The sequence below is a fragment of the Oryx dammah genome, unplaced genomic scaffold, assembly GCF_014754425.2.
Source record: "Oryx dammah isolate SB20612 unplaced genomic scaffold, SCBI_Odam_1.1 HiC_scaffold_25, whole genome shotgun sequence".
Taxonomy (NCBI): domain Eukaryota; kingdom Metazoa; phylum Chordata; class Mammalia; order Artiodactyla; family Bovidae; genus Oryx; species Oryx dammah.
The window spans coordinates 66,122,441-66,139,641 of NW_024070209.1; the positions used below are offsets into that span (position 1 = coordinate 66,122,441).

The 17,201-nt window shown below is 35.1% G+C and overlaps 1 protein-coding gene across 5 annotated transcripts in view; it reads left to right on the top strand.

Annotated features, from left to right (window-relative positions):
* The window catches only part of APLF (aprataxin and PNKP like factor), a 101,517-nt gene that overhangs the window by 67,027 nt on the left and 17,289 nt on the right, over positions 1 to 17,201 (top strand). For all 5 annotated transcript variants that reach the window (XM_040224086.1, XM_040224083.1, XM_040224084.1 and 2 more), the window contains one exon: positions 3,368 to 3,493. In XM_040224086.1, coding sequence (XP_040080020.1) covers positions 3,368 to 3,493 — 126 coding nt within the window. The remainder of the gene's footprint in view (positions 1 to 3,367; positions 3,494 to 17,201) is intronic.

Genomic DNA, 17,201 nt, shown 5'->3' on the forward strand with positions numbered 1-17,201 from the left:
TCAGGAGGGAAAAATAGAAGCATAATAAAATTGAATATGAGTATATAAAGCAGTAATAACTTTTGTGTTATGTAACATATTTGTGAAATTAAAATATATGAAAATAGTACAGAAGTGGTCAGGGATTAAAACAAGTAAATTTTGGCTATAGTTACATTGCATAAGTGGAAGAATACCATATTTGTGATTTCATGACTGTCTTAACTGTATGTGGGCTTCCCTAATAAATAGCTCAGTTGGTAAAGAATCCACCTGCAGTGCAGGAGACCCCAGTTCAACTCCTGCGTTGGGAATATCTGCTGGAGAAGGGATAGGCTACCCACTCCGTTATTCTTGGGCTTCCCTTGTGGCTCAGCTGGTGAATAATCCACCTGCAATGTGGGAGACCTGGGTTCGATCCCTGGGTTGAGAAGATATCCTGGAAAAGGAAAAGTGTACCCACTCCAGTGTTCTGTCCTGGAGAATTCCATGGACTGTATAGTCCATGGGGTCTCAAAGAGTCAGACACGACTCTTTATGTAGGTCCTCAGAGTTTATCTATGTTGTAACATGAGTCAGAATTTCTCTTCTTTTTAAGGCTGAATCATATTCTATTTTATGTATATACCTTGTTTTGTTTATCCATTTATCTTGCAATGGATATTTGGGGTGCTTCCATTTCTTGGCTATTATGAATAATGCTGTTGTGAACTTTGGTATGAAAATAACTCTTTGAGATCCTACTTTCAGTTATTTTTGGGTATAAATAAAGAAGTTGAATTGCTGGATCAATTCTGTTTTTAATTTTGCGGGGTACCATCATACTATCTTCCATAGCAGATATACCATTTTATATTTCTGTCAACAGTGCACAAAGCATTACAGTTTCTCCACACGTGTTACATTTTCTGCCAACAATACCCAAAGTGTTACACTTTCTCACCAACACTTGCTATTTTCTGGTTTTTTGGTGATGGTCATTTTAATGGGTATGAAGCATGATACATTGTGATTTTGATTTGCATTTCTCTAATGATTACTGATTTTGAGCATCTTTTCTTATTGCTCATTTGTGTATTGAATAGAAATTTCTTTGGATTATAGACATTCCTTTGCTTATTTGTGATTCAAGGGTTTTTTTGGTCATTGAGTGGTAGGAGCTTTGTATATATTCTGATTATTGACCACTCATTAGGTACATGACTTGTAAATATTTTCTCCCATTCTGTAGGTTGCCTGTTGATTTTATTAATTGCATCCTTAGATGCAAAGAAAATTTAAATTCTGATGTAGTCCAGTTTGCCTAGTTTTACATTTCATGCCTTTGCATTTGGTAGGAAATCTTTGACAAATCCAATGTCTTGAAGCTTTCTCCCATTTTCTTCTAAAAGTTTTATATTAGTATCTTAGGTCATATGTTTATGTCTTAGATACATTTTAAGTTGCTTTTGTATATAGCGTGAGTGAAGGGTCCAACTTCATTCTTTTGCATGTGGATATCCTGTTTTCCCAGCACCATTTGTCAAAAAGAGTATTTTTTCCTTTTGGAATGGTCTTGGCACCTTCGTTGAATGGACAAAAAATCGTACAATGGACCATTGCACAGTAATAAAAGTATACTGTTGTTACATGAAACAGTATGGAGTAATAATGTAAACATAAAAAGTCATTCTCAAAGAAGTACATACTATATATTTCCATTTTAATTCAAGTACAGATGAAACTAATATACTTTTTTTTTTTTTTTGGAACTAAGATGTTTTATTTCTTTGTAAAAACAATGTATCAAGAGTAGTTTGAACAGCACTTGTCCTATTCTCTTCACATAACTTATTATATGAAACAAAGATCATTTCTATGCCTGAGCTAATTGGGCCGTCCCAGTTGGCTCATTGTAAAGAATCTGCCTGCCAAGCAGGAGACTCGGGTTTGATTCCTAGGTTGGGAAGAGCCCCTGGAGGAGGAAATGGCAACCCACTCCAGCATTCTTGTCCATGGAAATCCCATGGACAGAAGAGCCTGGTGTGCTACAAATTAAAAAAAAAAATTGTTATACACCTTTTGAAGTTTTCCTTAGCTTCCAATATTTTATCTTTCATAGTGAAATATCTCTGATAATTTCATTAATGTGAAGATTTTTGCTGATGTTTCTTCCTCTGAGACATCTTCATTCTTTTGTCCCAACCACTTTTCCAATTTATGTTGATAAATTAGCTTCACTAAATTCTGTGCTGTGCTTTGTTTAGTCGCTTCAGTCATGTCCGACTCTTTGTGACCCCATAGACTGCCGCCTGCCTGGCTCCCCTGTCCATGGGATTCTCCCGGCAAGAATACTTGAGTGGGTTGCCATGCCCTCCTCCAGGGAATATTCCCAACCCAGGGATCAAACCTGTGTCTCCCACATTGCAGGCAGATTCTTTAACTAACATACTGTTTTATAACATTGCTTCTCAAAGTGTGGTCCAGAGGCCCTTTCAGGGCCTGGTCCCCAAGATGCTTTTAGGAAAACTGTTGGGCCAAAACCATTTTCATAATAATGCTTTGTGTACATATGCCTTTCTACTCTGATTCTCTCACTCACAAGTGTATAGTAGAACTTCCCAGAGGCTTATGATTTGTGTTAATGATTGAATGCAGAAGCAGATAGGAGAATCCAAATGCCCTCCATGAAGCCAGATATTAAAGAAATTTCTGAAGTATAAAACAGTGTCTCCATCAGTTTTTTTTGGAAGATAGGTATTTATGTTAAGATTTGTTTTTATGATAAAGTATAAAAGGTTTAATGCTATTTTAAAGTGAATATATTTTAAAATTTTTCTCATTTTCAGTTTCTAATAGATTAAATGCTTTCAGTCGGTCAATCATGTCCTACTCTTTGCAGCCCCTTGGACTGTAGCCCATCAGGCTCCTGTGTTCCTGGGATTTTCCAGGCAAGAATACTGGAGTGGGTTGCCAATGTCTTCTCCAGTGGATCTTCCTGATCCAGGGATTGAACATGGGGCTCCTGCATTGCAGGTGGATTCTTGCATCTGAGCCACCAGGAAAGCCCTTAAAAGCTATATGTGCTTTTAATATTTTTATCCTACATATATATTAGTCTACATAGTCTGTTACATATATCCTATTTAAAGTACTGTTTGCAGTTTGTTGACAATCATGGTTTTTCCCATGTCACCAGAAATGAATTTTGCTACTATGAGAGTTCTGCACTGACTAGTTATCATGAGCTTTATTTTTAACAACGTAGTGTTAGTTGTTCATGTTCTGGAATAATCTGATGTGTATTATTTGATTTTCTGCTATTTGCTATTATGTTTTCTAGTTTATCTAGAAATCTAGTATACCCTATTAATTATTTTTTCTGACAGTGTGTTTGTCACTCTCATAGGAAAAATCCAGTCCACTTTCAACACTTTAGTCACCCTGGTGATAGTGATTATGGAGGTGTAAACGTCACGTGTCAAGATGAAGCTGATGACCGGCCTGAATGTCCCTATGGAGCATCTTGTTATAGGTTTGTAAACCTGAAATGTTTGATTACATTGCTTTTCTGTTTAATCTCTGTTAACTTACTCAGGAGAGACTACAGGTAAGCTTCTCATCTCAAGCCTTTAACTTTTAGTTTTTAAGCTTCCATAGGTTAATAGGTTTTCATTTTATTACTAGGTAGAATTATATTGTTTCTTTTAGATAATTCTAAATTGTTGAAATTATTAACGTTAGAAATGTCTGAAAATTTTCCTAACTTTCTAACACTGCAAATCAGATAATTTAAAAACTGTCAATGCTACCTCATTATACATTCTATCCAGACTCCTTCAGTTCAGTTCAGTTCAGTTCAGTTGCTCAGTCGTGTCTGACTCTTTGCGAGCCCATGAACTGCAGCACACCAGGCCTCCCTGTCCATCACCATGTCCCAGAGTCCACCCAAATCAGTGTCCATTGAGTCAGTGATGCCATCTAACCATCTCATCCTCTGTCGTCCTCTTCTCCTCCTGCCCCCAATCCCTCCCAGCATCAAGGTCTTTTCAAATGATTCAGCTCTTTGCATCAGGTGGCCAAAGTATTGGAGTTTCAGCTTCAACATCAGTCCTTCCAATGAACACCAGGACTGATCTCCTTTAGGATGGACTGGTTGGATCTCCTTGCAGTCCAAGGGATTCTCAAGAGTCTTCTCCAATACCACAGTTCAAAAGCATCAATTCTTCTGTGCTCAGCTTTCTTATAAAGAAAGCTGTAAGTCCAACTCTCACATCCATACATGACTGCTGGAAAAACCATAGCTTTGACTAGACGGACCTTTGTTGACAAAGTAATGTCTCTGCTTTTTAATATGCTGTCTAGGTTGGTCATAACTTTTCTTCCAAGGAGTAAGTGTCTTAATTTCATGGCTGCAGTCACCATCTGCAGTGATTTTGGAGTCCAGAAAAATAAAGTCAGCCACTGTTTCCACTGTTTCCCCATCTATTTGCCGTGAAATGATGGGACCAGATGTCATGATCTTAGTTTTCTGAATGCTGAGCTTTAAGCCAACTTTTTCACTCTCCTCTTTCACTTTCATCAAGAGGCTCTTTAGTTCTTCTTCACTTTCTGCCATAAGGGTGGTATCATCTACATATCTGAGGTTATTGATATTTCTCCCAGCAATCTTGATTCCAGCTTGTGCTTCATCCAGCCCAGCATTTCTCATGATATACTCTGCATAGAAGTTAAATAAGCAGAGTGACAATATACAGCCTTGATGTACTCCTTTTCCTATTTGGAACCAGTCTATTGTTCCATGTCCAGTTCTAACTGTTGCTTCCTGGCCTGCATATAGGTTTCTCAAGAGGCAGGTCAGGTGGTTTGGTATTCCCATCTCTTTCAGAATTTTCCACAGTTTACTGTGATCCACACAGTCAAAGGCTTTGGCATAGTCAATAAAGCAGAAATAGATATGTTTTTCTGGACCTCTCTTGCTTTTCTTGATGATCCAGCGGATGTGGCAATTTGATCTCTGGTTCCTCTGCCTTTTCTAAAACCAGCTTGAACATCTGGAAGTTCACAGTTCACGTATTGCTGAAGCCTGGCTTGGAGAATTTTGAGCATTACTTTACTAGCGACTCCTTAGTTTGACATAAATCATTTCAGGGTGTTATCTCTGCTCCCTCAACTCCTACCACTCCACCATTCTTGTGAACATGTGAAACTCAACCCTCAAAGAAAACAGTACCTCCCCTCCCTCCTTCCCTGTGCTCGTTTGTGTCACGCACAGTGGAATTTATCTCATGAGGCTGTGTTTGGTTCTTTCCTGGATTGGCTTCTCCTCCAGGCCGTGTAAGTTCCTTGATAGTAAGTACTTTTCTATCTGAAATTTGTTTAATGAATGAATGAACTTGAAATAAATGAAACCACCAAGGAAAGAGGTAGGATTCCATTCTTGGAGAGCTTTAATTCTAGATAGCTGTTTTTCTTTGGTGATTTTTGAATACAGGTAACTGAACCCCCTGGCCTTTTTGAAATTGTTACTATTTCTGTGACTTGGTTTTCAATAAGAAAGCAGAGTAAGTTTCTGAGGCTGGAAGAAAAATAAAAAAGCCTGTACCTCACCATTTGGAAATTAAGTGTTCCATTCCAGCAGAGCATCCTACAGATAATAATGACTATGTTGTCATCAACTATGTCAATAAATATGAAAATTTAGGAGAAATGGCCAAATTTGTAGAAAATACAACTTGTAGAAAAGATACAAGAAAAGAAAGAAAATAGGATAATCCTGTAACATTAGAAAAATTGTATATAAAAATAACAGGCTTCCATTAAAAAAATTCTAAGTCCATATGACTTTAATGGCTAATGGCTAATTCCCTGGGTGCTCAGATGGTAAAAGAATCAGCCTACAATGCAGGAAACTTGGGTTTAATCCCTGGATTGGGAAGAACCCCTGAGAAGGGAATGGCAACCCACTCCTGTATTCTTTCCTAGAGGATTCCATGGACAGAGAAGCCTTGCAGGCTGCAGTCCATGGGGTTGTAAGGAGTTGGACATGAATGAGAGAGTAACACTTTCACTTTCACATACACTTAAAGAAGAAATACTCAGTTTTTATACAGAGTGTTAATATTCTAAGAAAAGTAAAAGAGAATATATTCCCCAACTTATGATACAGAAACCCAGCAAGAATAATATAAGAATGAAAACTTACTCTTGATCTTAGATATAAATTAAAAAAAAAAAAAAACCACGGGTTCATTAAGTGAATTAAATAATTGGTTTTATTCAAGGAATGCTTGCTTTGTTTAATATTAAAAAGTAATGTAATTTACTACATATCAGACTAAATAGAAAATCATATCAGACTAAGTATAAAATCATATAATTGTTTCAATAGGTGTTTTAAAATACTGACCATTCATTTATGATAATTCATTTTAAAGTAGGAACAGAAGGAAATGTCTTTAATATAATAAAAGGTTATCTATAAAAATGTTTACAACAAATACCTACTTAGAAGTGAGATATTCAACATTTCTTTCTGATAACAGAAATAAGACAAGAATGCCTTTTCTACTACTAATGTTATTCAATGTTTTCCTAGTGATCAAGATAGTATAATGAGCCAAAAAAAGGAAATGGATAAGGATTGGAAAGGAGAAATAAAACGTTGTCGACAAATGGTTTTAATTATAGAGATAGAAAATGCAAAATAGTCTCTAATGAATTGTAAGTGTTAATAAGTTCTTAGCAAGACTATTCGATATAAATATCAATATACAAGGCCAATTATATTTTTATATTTCAGAGTCAACAATTATGAAAAAAAAACTTGAAAGATTTTATTTATAATAGCATCAAAATGTATTAAGTTCCTAGGAATAAATCTAATAAAAGATGTGAAAGAAAGAATTTGTTAGAAAAGCCTAATGTATATAAAGACTGAAATTTTTGCAATTAGATGATTCAGTATTGTTTAAATTGCAGTTTCCCCCAAAATTGATTTGTATGCAAACCCATTCAAAATCACAAAAGTTTTTGTATGGAAATTTATGATGTGATTCTAAAATTTATATGGATAGGTAGTGGGCCCAAAGTTGCCAAGACAATATTAAATAAGAAGGTTGGCAGACAGCCCAGGTTTGATGCATGAGACAGGGTGCTCAGGGCTGGTGCACTGGGATGACCCTGAGGGATAGGATGGGGAGGGAGGTGGGGGGGGGGGGGTTCAGGATGGGGAACACATGTACACCCATGGCTGATTCATGTCAATGTATGGCAGAAACCACTACAGTATTGTAAAGTAATTAGCCTCCAATTAAAAATAAATAAATTAAAAAAAAAGAAAGTTGGCAGAACTTGTTATACAGTTACTGTAATTAAGACAGGTCAGTATATGCTCAAAGATAAAGTAAGAAGGCCAGAGCAGAATAGAACCCAAAAACAAACCTCTGCCTATGCAGGTGACATGTTCATGAAAAGAGTCATCTCAGGCAGTGAGAAAAGAGTGAATTTTTTCAGTTAATTTTATTGGGATACAAGTGTTTAATGAAAAAAAGAAAATTCACACCATAGTCAAAACCTGAATTCCAGATGGATCATAAAACTAAATGTGAAAGAAAACAATAAAGTTTTAAAGATATATATAAGAAAATAATTCCACAATCCCAAAGTAGGAGTTGTTTTCTAAGATAAGATATAAAAAGTGTAACTAACAACAAAGATTTACTGTGTAGCACAGGTAACTATATTCAATATCTTATAATAACCTATAATGGAAAAGAATCTGAAAAAAAAATATAAAACTGAATCATTTTATTTCAATAAAAAATCCATAATTAAAATGGAAAACAGTTATTTACCATTAAAATTAAGGGTTTTTTTCCATTAATAGGCACCGTTAAGAGGGTGAAAATAAGCCACAGAGTGAGAAAAAGATATTTACAGTGACATAATTGACAACAGACTTATATCCTGTATCCTGGAAGTAGACTTATAAATTGCTATTGTTTTACAGTTTAGAATGAATAAACTTATGAAAAAATACTGAGTATCATTATTAATCAGGGAAATTTCACACACTCGCATACACATGCATACACACAGACACACACACACACAGCCTTGAAGTAACTAATTCGTTGCTCCCATTTATTCAACAAATATTTCCCAAAGAATCATTAAATATCAAGGACTGATGAAACAATGTTGAGTGAGATTACTTGTAGAACAAATGCATTTATGTCTGTCTATATTTTTGGAACAAAACAGCTTTCACAACTCATGTCATAATTTGTGGCACTGTGATAATAGACCTTTTCATTTTTAAAAAACTTTTGTAATGCAGGATTTTATATGTATACACAATTTGGAGGGGGAGTGTAGAATAAGTTCCAATGAAGCTGTAACTCATTTTCAGTAATTATCAAGTCATGGCCAGTATTTTTTTCATACATATCACATTTCCCTCCATCTTATCCCTACTGCTAGATGATGTTGAAGTCATTGTATCTTTTTCATCCCATTTTATCCATATCCAGTTGTCTTAGGTATTCTATTAGGTATCCCGGTTTCCTTTTAGTCTCATTTTACCCCCCCTTTTGTTTCTCCATATCAGAATCCAGTTAAGGTCCATCTATGACAGAATGTGGCCATTTTTCTTAAGTTATTTAATCAATAGGTTTCTCTTTCCCTTGCAGTGTGTTTGTTGAAGAAAGCTGACTTTGGTTTTGAGGAGTATCCCTTAGTCAGGATTTAGCTGACTGCATTACCAGATTGTCATTCATTCTATTCCCTTGCATTTCCTAATAATTGTTGGTTAGAGACTAGTTATGTGTTTGTTATAGATCTCTTCCTTCTAGTGGTACTTTGTCTCTGAGATACTACCTGGGTTACAAATTTTACCCTGCATTTTTGAAAATTCAAATTCAGACCTTAAGCTTCTCAGAGCTCCTAGGAACTCAGCAAATATTTCATGGGAAAAATCTGCCTCGTGTTTGAAATTCCCTGAGTTTCTAGACTGTTGTGGTGACAACCCCGTGCAACCATGATAACCTCTACTAGTTTCTCTTTCCTCAAATAGTGTGCCTCCATTTGGTCCAAATCTTAGCCTATGCTAAGAATTGTCAAAGCTCTCTTAGGAGGAGAAGCACGAGTTATTGTCAGCTCCCCTAAGAAGGACTTTTTCTCTTTGGAATTTTAGATAATATAAAATTCTCATTGTTCCCACAATTCTCTCATAAATAAATTTTTAACAATATATCAGGGTTGTTCCCCCCCCCAGTTGTTAAAACAAGAGTATTTGTCTGCCATGATGTCCTACACCCTTTTCAGAAATAGAATGCAGTATGCCTGTTCTTTAGGAGAATAAAAACAAAATGCAAAGCCTTGCTAAGAATAATGGTAGAAAAAAATTGCATCATTCATCACCCTTTCTTTCATCACCCTTTCTTTCATCAATCACTTTAAATGAGGACAGAGTAGGGAGTAGTCAAGAGAAATTACTCAGAGGCCAGTGACTCACATGTAATAGCAAAAACTTTCATGTCTGTATCTAAATATATTTATATGTACGTACATTGTGCTTTTCTTCTTCAGCTGTTGAGCTGCTCGATGTCCTTGTTTCTACTTGAAGATAAAATCTTAAGTTTTTTTTCCCCTCATTAGTTTTAATTACAGTTTAGAGAGACACTTGGAGAATGTTAGATGTTATCACTTATTCTGACTATGGTTTTACAGATAAGGGAATGGAGACTAAGAAAGGTTAAATTAGTTGCTTAAGACGCCAAAGCTAGTGAGCTCAAAACCAAGTCTCTTCTCTCTTCCTGTTCAGCCTTTCTCTGTCGTGTGGCCTGATTCCACCGTTGCTAGTCATGGCTTCTAAAGTATTGCTGGTCTTTGTCTTTTTTAGCCAAATGGCAAAATAATATTTTGGAGCTGAAAAAAAGAAAAAAAAAACAGATAAAGTACTTTGATTGAAGAAATTGTGAATTTTTCAAATCGGCAAGATACTAGAAACCAGATTGTAGAAGCATGATATATATTTTATACCCTTTCTTGTTACATTATAATTTTTAGTCAGGCAGAAAACAGGATCTAGTAGATTCATTTTGTATCATTGCCCCAACTAAATTGATATAATATTATGAACAGTTTATTCTTTAACAATCTTGATTTGTAAGAATAAACTATTGGGTTTTTTTTAGCCTCACACACACATTTCATGCTGTTAAAAAATGATTTAAAGAAGACAATTTGAATGATACAAATTAACTTTATTTAACACTTCATGAAGCAGTCTCCATTTGGAGAAGTGTGAATAGGGAAGAAGACAGGAAGCTGTTAAAGGATGAAGAATAAAGAACAAGGTAGAGAAAAAGAGAAAATATCTGACTGGCTAGGGCTACACAATCAACCTTGTTTGGGGTGAAAAGGAACAAGGAAATAAGTACAGAGCCCAGAGTTGGTTCGGCCTGTGGGGACTGGCTGATTGGACCCACTGTGTCTCTGATTAGGTAGAGCATTTACAGGAGTTCCCTGTAAATGCTCTACCTAATCAGAGACACAGATAAGTTATCCTAACTTTCAGTTTGCTGGCATGGCTCCCTAGGCAGAAGCAGCTCCATCTTGGGTCTAGATGTTTATTTCAGCAGTGTGAGACTATAAGCCTATTGACTCAGAATGAGAAAAATGTTCTAATTTAGCTTGCTTAAAAGAGTTTTTGTGTAAATGCATGTCAGATTTTTCCTGTCGCCACAGAAGAAAAATATTGAAGCCTCACTGATCATAAAGCACAAAATCAGCCAGAAATTATTATATTTAGAAAAGTAAATAGGTATCAATATATGTGTTCTAAAAGTAAAGTTGTAATATGCCTGTACTCTGTGATGGTTGATACCTTTGAAAGAGGTGACATTCATGAGCTAAAATATCTTTGCTTTTTATCTTTAAAAATTTTGCCTTCACAAAACAGGATAAGAATTATTCTCAGGTAAAAAACAAGTATTCCCTCAAGTGAAATATTAGGTTGGTTTTTAATTTGTTTGCTTCCCAGTCTTACCTTCTAATCCCTTGAATGAGTCCAAGTCAGTTTCTTGTTGGTAAATCTAGGTGATCTCAGATGTTGTATTCTACACTAAATAATCTTAATCTTAAATTGCATCAGCTACCTGAATTTATGTGGTATTGTTTTGTATTTGCAAGTATTGTCATCTATGGTCAAAGTTTTTATCACTATAGAGCAAATATGAAAAAATAAAACTTATGTAGATGGATATACCTAATTTTCAGATATTTCATTCAATGAGTAAGACAGATATGGATCACATGTTAATAAATATATTATGTAGCAAAAAATAAAATTTCCCATATAATATAGGAAGTTGATGTTGAAAAAACCACTCTTAATTATTAAATTTTATTTTTTCCTAAAACTATAAGCATTATTAACATTTTCTCTGATGTTATACTTTTAAAAATATAACAGAATTAAATCAGCTTGAAAATTGATAATTTGAAGGAACTAGTTCATGGTATCATTTTCAGTATCTTGCCCATTTAACTGATTTTTTTCCTTTTTGTGCTATCCGCTGCAATTTGTCAGAAGACTCATTCAGTTTAATGCATTTGATTAGCTTAAGGTACTTGTCTAAATTAGACACTTATTGTCCAGCATAACCCATTGATTGCTGTGCTTGCCACTGACTCACTTCCTCTGGTGCATAATGGGATTTTATGCAGTGTATTACTCCTGTTTTTATTTGTTAAATTAAGCACTAAACTTAGAATGTATATACACTAAAATGAGCAGAATCCATCTTCAACCAGCTTAGTATCAACATGTAAAGTCAAACTTACATATACTGCCTTAGATTTACAAAACTTTAGGAGGGCATGTATTATACGAATGAAAGTGTTGGTACCTTCATAATTTCCAGAAGCCAAAGCTCCACTTCTTTTTTTAAATTGTAATACCATCTGAGAGGGATGACGTAAGGAAGTATATCAGTCACCATATAAGTGCTCTCATTAGAATGAATCTGCGCACAGTGTTTTTGCCAATATAATTCATTTTAAAAAGCATATATTTGATGTTAAAATTACTGTTAAGCACCGAGCCCGTATCTCCGTACCGACCGAGAGAACAAGTCCACCACAGTAATGCAAAAGCAGGAAGGGAGTTTTATTTCTAGCGCGCTAGGGCCCAAGTCTCATCCCACACAGTGGAATCCGACAAGAGCCCCGAACAAAGGAGTATGGCTGCTTATGTACAGGCAGTTCTTTGTCTCAATTACAGGGGTAGCTGGCGTTACATGATTGGCCAGGCGGGATGAGCGCATATCCTGTCTCTTTTGGTTGGTGTGTATGGGGAGTTTTCCTAATTTGGTCAAGGGATGCTCTGTTAGGAAGACATGACTTAGGTCCTGTGCCGAATATACCTTGCTGAGCCTGTCATGGCCGGAGTTTGACCCCTAACAATTACTATCTTTTGTTTTTTGCGGATCCAGATTTTTAACTATCAGATAAGTGAAAGTGAAGGTCGCTCAGTCATGTCTGACTCTTTGCGACCCCATGGACTTATACAGTCCATAGAATTCTCCAGGCCAGAATCCTGGAGTGGGTAGCTGTTCCCTTCTCCAGGGGATCTTCCCAACCCAGGGATTGAACCCAGGTCTCCTGCATTGTAGGCAGATTCTTTCCCAGCTGAGCCATCAGGGAAGCCCAACTATCATACAAAATCTTTTGCGATTTTCTCTTTTATTTTCAAAGTTTTCCAAGTTATTGCAGTGTTATCTTTTGTTTGGTTTTGCAGTGTTATCCTAATCATGTATGCAGATGTACACCTTAAACTACAAAATACTGATTTTTAGAAGCTTCTTAATAAAAATAGGAACATGTGTATTTAGTATAAATTCATACTATATTATTTGAGGCAAAATAAATGGGTTTTTGTAGGGAAACTCTAATTGCCTCATAGTTGAGATTCCCAGAACCAGTCATGTCAGGCTGTCAAGTTAAGTATAATCAAAGCTGATAACATCACCCATTTTTATAGGACCTGCATATAGAGGAAGTAACGTGCCATGTTCACAATTCTTTAATCGTGTAAGAATACAGTCTTAGAAGAAAGTATCGTAGAGTAAATGTTAATCACTGGTTACACAGTTTTACCTGGAGACATGGCTGTAATTTTTTTTTAACTTCATTTGGAAGTAGCAGTTAAAGCATCAAAAAAGAAATAGTAGTAACAACATTGCTACTTGATATGTAATGTGTCATGTAGCCTTGAGAAAATGTGCTGGAGTGTCTTCTGTGGTTTTGTTTTTCTTTCTTCTTTATTTGAATATACAGTAATACATGTTTTTCTTTGTTATATTTAGTTAATTGCACACACACACACACATATATACACATTTTCAGAGATAGTAAATTGTAATGATTTTAAAATAGCAGATTGACTAGTTTCTTTTATTTTATGTTGGCTTACTCTTTCAGTAAGATCATATTTTTAATTTTCCTTTTGCTCCTAAATTTGCTTAAATATTTGAAAACATAGGATTCATGTTTTTGCTTTAGGTTTTAAAATAAATGTTGAATTTCACTAGTGTAAGATAAATTATTTCACAATGAAAACAAAAGCATAGTATGATCGTTTACTCATTGAGTGAATATTGAGCATCAGACATGCTTTTTATAAAAGTTTTTTTATAAAAAAGTCTTTCATAAAAGATTTCTATACAAGTCCATTTTATAAAAGTTGATGTGAAACGGTACTTTAGGTTCATTTGAAAATTTTGAGTGGTAAGTTTAGTATTAAGTTATCAAATTTTTGGAAGTAAAAATAAAAATTATTATTCTGTTCTTATTGCTGCCTAGTTAATCTTTAGGTATCCCTGTGTTGGAGAGATAATGGGTTTTTACGTTAGCAGACTTAGGTTCTAGTTATGGTTATGCCAATTGTGTAGCAAAACTTTGCATGCCATTTGATTTCCCTGGGCCTTAGTTCCTCATGAAAACAAGAAGGTTGAAACATTTGTGCTCTGGGGGCCTCCATTCAATAGTAGGGAAATCTAGAACAGAGAGAAATGTAGTCCAGTTCATAAAGTCAGGTCAGTTAACATTCCTGGCTGCTCTTCCTCAGCCTTCTTTGCTGTCTCCTTTTTCCTACCTGTAATTATTGCTGAACCCCAGGGTGCAGTTCTCTGAACCTTTCCCTTTGCTGTTCTGTTCTTACTCCGTAGGTGAGCTAATTTAGTGTAATGGCTCCAGACTCATTTGTTTAAGTGCCTCCACTTGGTTGCAAAATAGCTCAGACTTATCATATCCAACACAGAACTGTTGACTTTTGTCATGAAAACAACTCTTTCCCAAGTATTTTCCACCTTTGTAAATGATTTCACCATTCTCATACCAAGGCCCCAAACCAAGACTCAACATTGATTCTTCTCTTTCCTTCACGTCACTCATCAATAGTTCTTAGCATTTCAGCTTTTAAAATATGTTAAGAACCTGACCACTTCTTAATTCCTCTGCCTCAGTCATCTTAGTCATAGCCACAGTCATCTCTGATCTGGTGTACATACAATAGCAGCTTAACTGACATCCTTGTTTCTTCTCTTGCCTTTTAATAGTTCAGTTTTCACACGGCAATCAGAGCAGTTCTCTAAAAATGTCATATCATGTTGATTTCTTATTCAAAATTGTCCATAGCCTCACACAAAACTCTTTACCATGGCTCAAGTTCTTCTCTGACTTCATTTCCTACTCTCTTCCTTCTCCCTCATTCCTGTTGAGCTATACAAGCTTTTGGTATTTGTCCACATACCCTATCTTGTTCCCACGTCAGGACCTTAGCAAATTTGAAGACGTTTTATATTTTCTCTTTCTGAATGTTTTTCCTTCAGATATGTATTTGTTATTCACATCATTCATAAGACCACAAATGCTTTGTAAAATGTGTATTTTAAAATATAGCAGCTCATAAAAACCTGATGTAGTTATGAGTGTATATGTCTGTGTTTAAAAACCCAAAGATTTTTTTTAAAAAATGTCAACAGGATTTTGAGGCCTGCTGAGTTACAAAAATGCTATTTGTGAAAAAGGTTGATGTAAATTTTTTATGAATGAGCTCAAAATATTTCCAATCACTATTAGGAAAAAGTCCTGAGTGGAATTTTGCTACTTTGTCCTTGAAAGTTATTTCAGATATTCATATGTTCCCAAAGAGCTGTACAGTATTGCCACTTAACTTTAACCCAGAGTAATATGAAAAAGACTTTCTGCTGTATTATTAATAACTGATATTTTAAAACAGGATATGCATGGGCAAATGTTATAAAATATTCTATAAATATGTGAAGTGCAGTGGGGGGAATATTCAAGGGTAGTAATTGTATGTTTTATTGAAGGAAAAATTTAGCTCTTTAATATTAGCTGGCCAACTCTTACATAGAATTTTCAGACATTGTTGCCTATCTTAAAGTAAAATTGATTTGTTTCTGTAAAAATAGTTAACAACTGTAAAATGCTTAGTGGTCCACAAATGTTTATGCACATCACTTCATTTAATACTTCAAACAACCCTCTGTGAGGTAGGCAGTATTTTGCATGCTTTACAGATCAGTAAATGGAGACTTGTTCACAGGACTTGCCCCGAATCACAAAACCAGTAAACAGTGTAGTTTGAATTCAGACTCGGTTCTTCTGATCTCGAAACCTTGAGCCCCTTCTACAGCATAATGCTGATGATTTAAACTTTAACAAGCCAGATGAGAACAGGTCCAAGCCACTGTGGCATTTGTCTCTAAACTGTATGTGAAGGACTCTGTGTTCCTGTTGACTGGAGTGAGTGATTGAGTAGAGCTAAGTGTCCTGTGATGCTGAGCAATCAGTATCTCAGGAACCTGTTTGCAGTGGAGTCCGCTTAATGTGATTGTCAGATTTTCATTGTTTCCTGGGGAGGTAATATAAATTGTTAATGGCAGGAAATTCTAACACATTTTAGTCCTAGGTTTGTGTAAAAAGGTTCCGTGAGTACTTTGATTATTAACTTTGTAGGTGTGAGCACAGAGCAATTTCATCATGTGAACACTCTTTTCAACATAATGAGAATAGGCTTGTATCCAAGAGAAAAACTACCTTTCAATGGAAATTCTTTTAAAAACATCAGGATCTATAGATTATGATTTACTAGAAAAAGAAAAAAAAAAAATAAGAAAACTCATCAGTGTAGAAATGACTGGAACTGTTTTTTGTACCAGCCAATGAGAATTTTAAACTTTGGTTTGTATTGCAAATGATTCTTGCAAATTTCAATAATCATTTTGAAATAATAGTAAAGGTAGCAAAAATAGGTGTCTTTTTGTTCCTCTTAAATAGAAAATATTTCATCATTTTGGAAACTCATGTAAAAGCTCAATTAAAAAAACTCTTTGAATGGAAAGAGTTGATTATATTGTAATAGGTAGGTAATTTATGAAAAGTATAGTTGAAGGCCACCTCGTAAAAGGTACTCTTATAGGAGCTGTAAAAGATATTTATAATGTAAGAAAAAGCCATGACCTCCAGCAGCTCATTTGACACATGATGAGATAATACATACATACGCACACACACACACTCACACTCACATTTGTGTTGAAAATTTAAATGACTGTATAAGAAATTATGTGGTGAGTACTAAATGGTAGATACGAACAATATATTCTGGAGATATTACCCAGTAATTATCAGAGTTGTTTTCCTGAGGAAGGTACTTAGGCAAGTAGTATAGATATAGAAGAATATTCTTGGCAAAATGGCTGTGAGCAAGTGCCTATCAATGGCAAAAGATCAGAAGCTGTTTTCCCAAAGAAGAAATGAAGGATTGGGCTGCAAATAAAGGTACATCCCGAGATTATGAGGGACCTTGAAGGAGAGGATAATTTAAGGAATTTAACATTCAGAATACTTAATTTTTTTACATTTAAATTGCTATGTAAATGTCTAAAATTTGTTTTTATTTTGAGTGTGCTTTTGCCTGTGATGATACATTTTTGTTTCTGCATTGGCTATTTTTTTTATTAAAATCTATCCTGTGAGTTATGTCATCAAGAAAGAATAAAGTATATTTGAAAATACCCTAGAACAGGAAACTTGAACCTGTCCCAGAGAATATTTTTTCTCCATTTTCAATGAAATAACTAGCAGAATATTGATATTAATTCTTTTATTTTAAATTGGAAGTTTAATTTCTAAGTTAAATGTGGAAA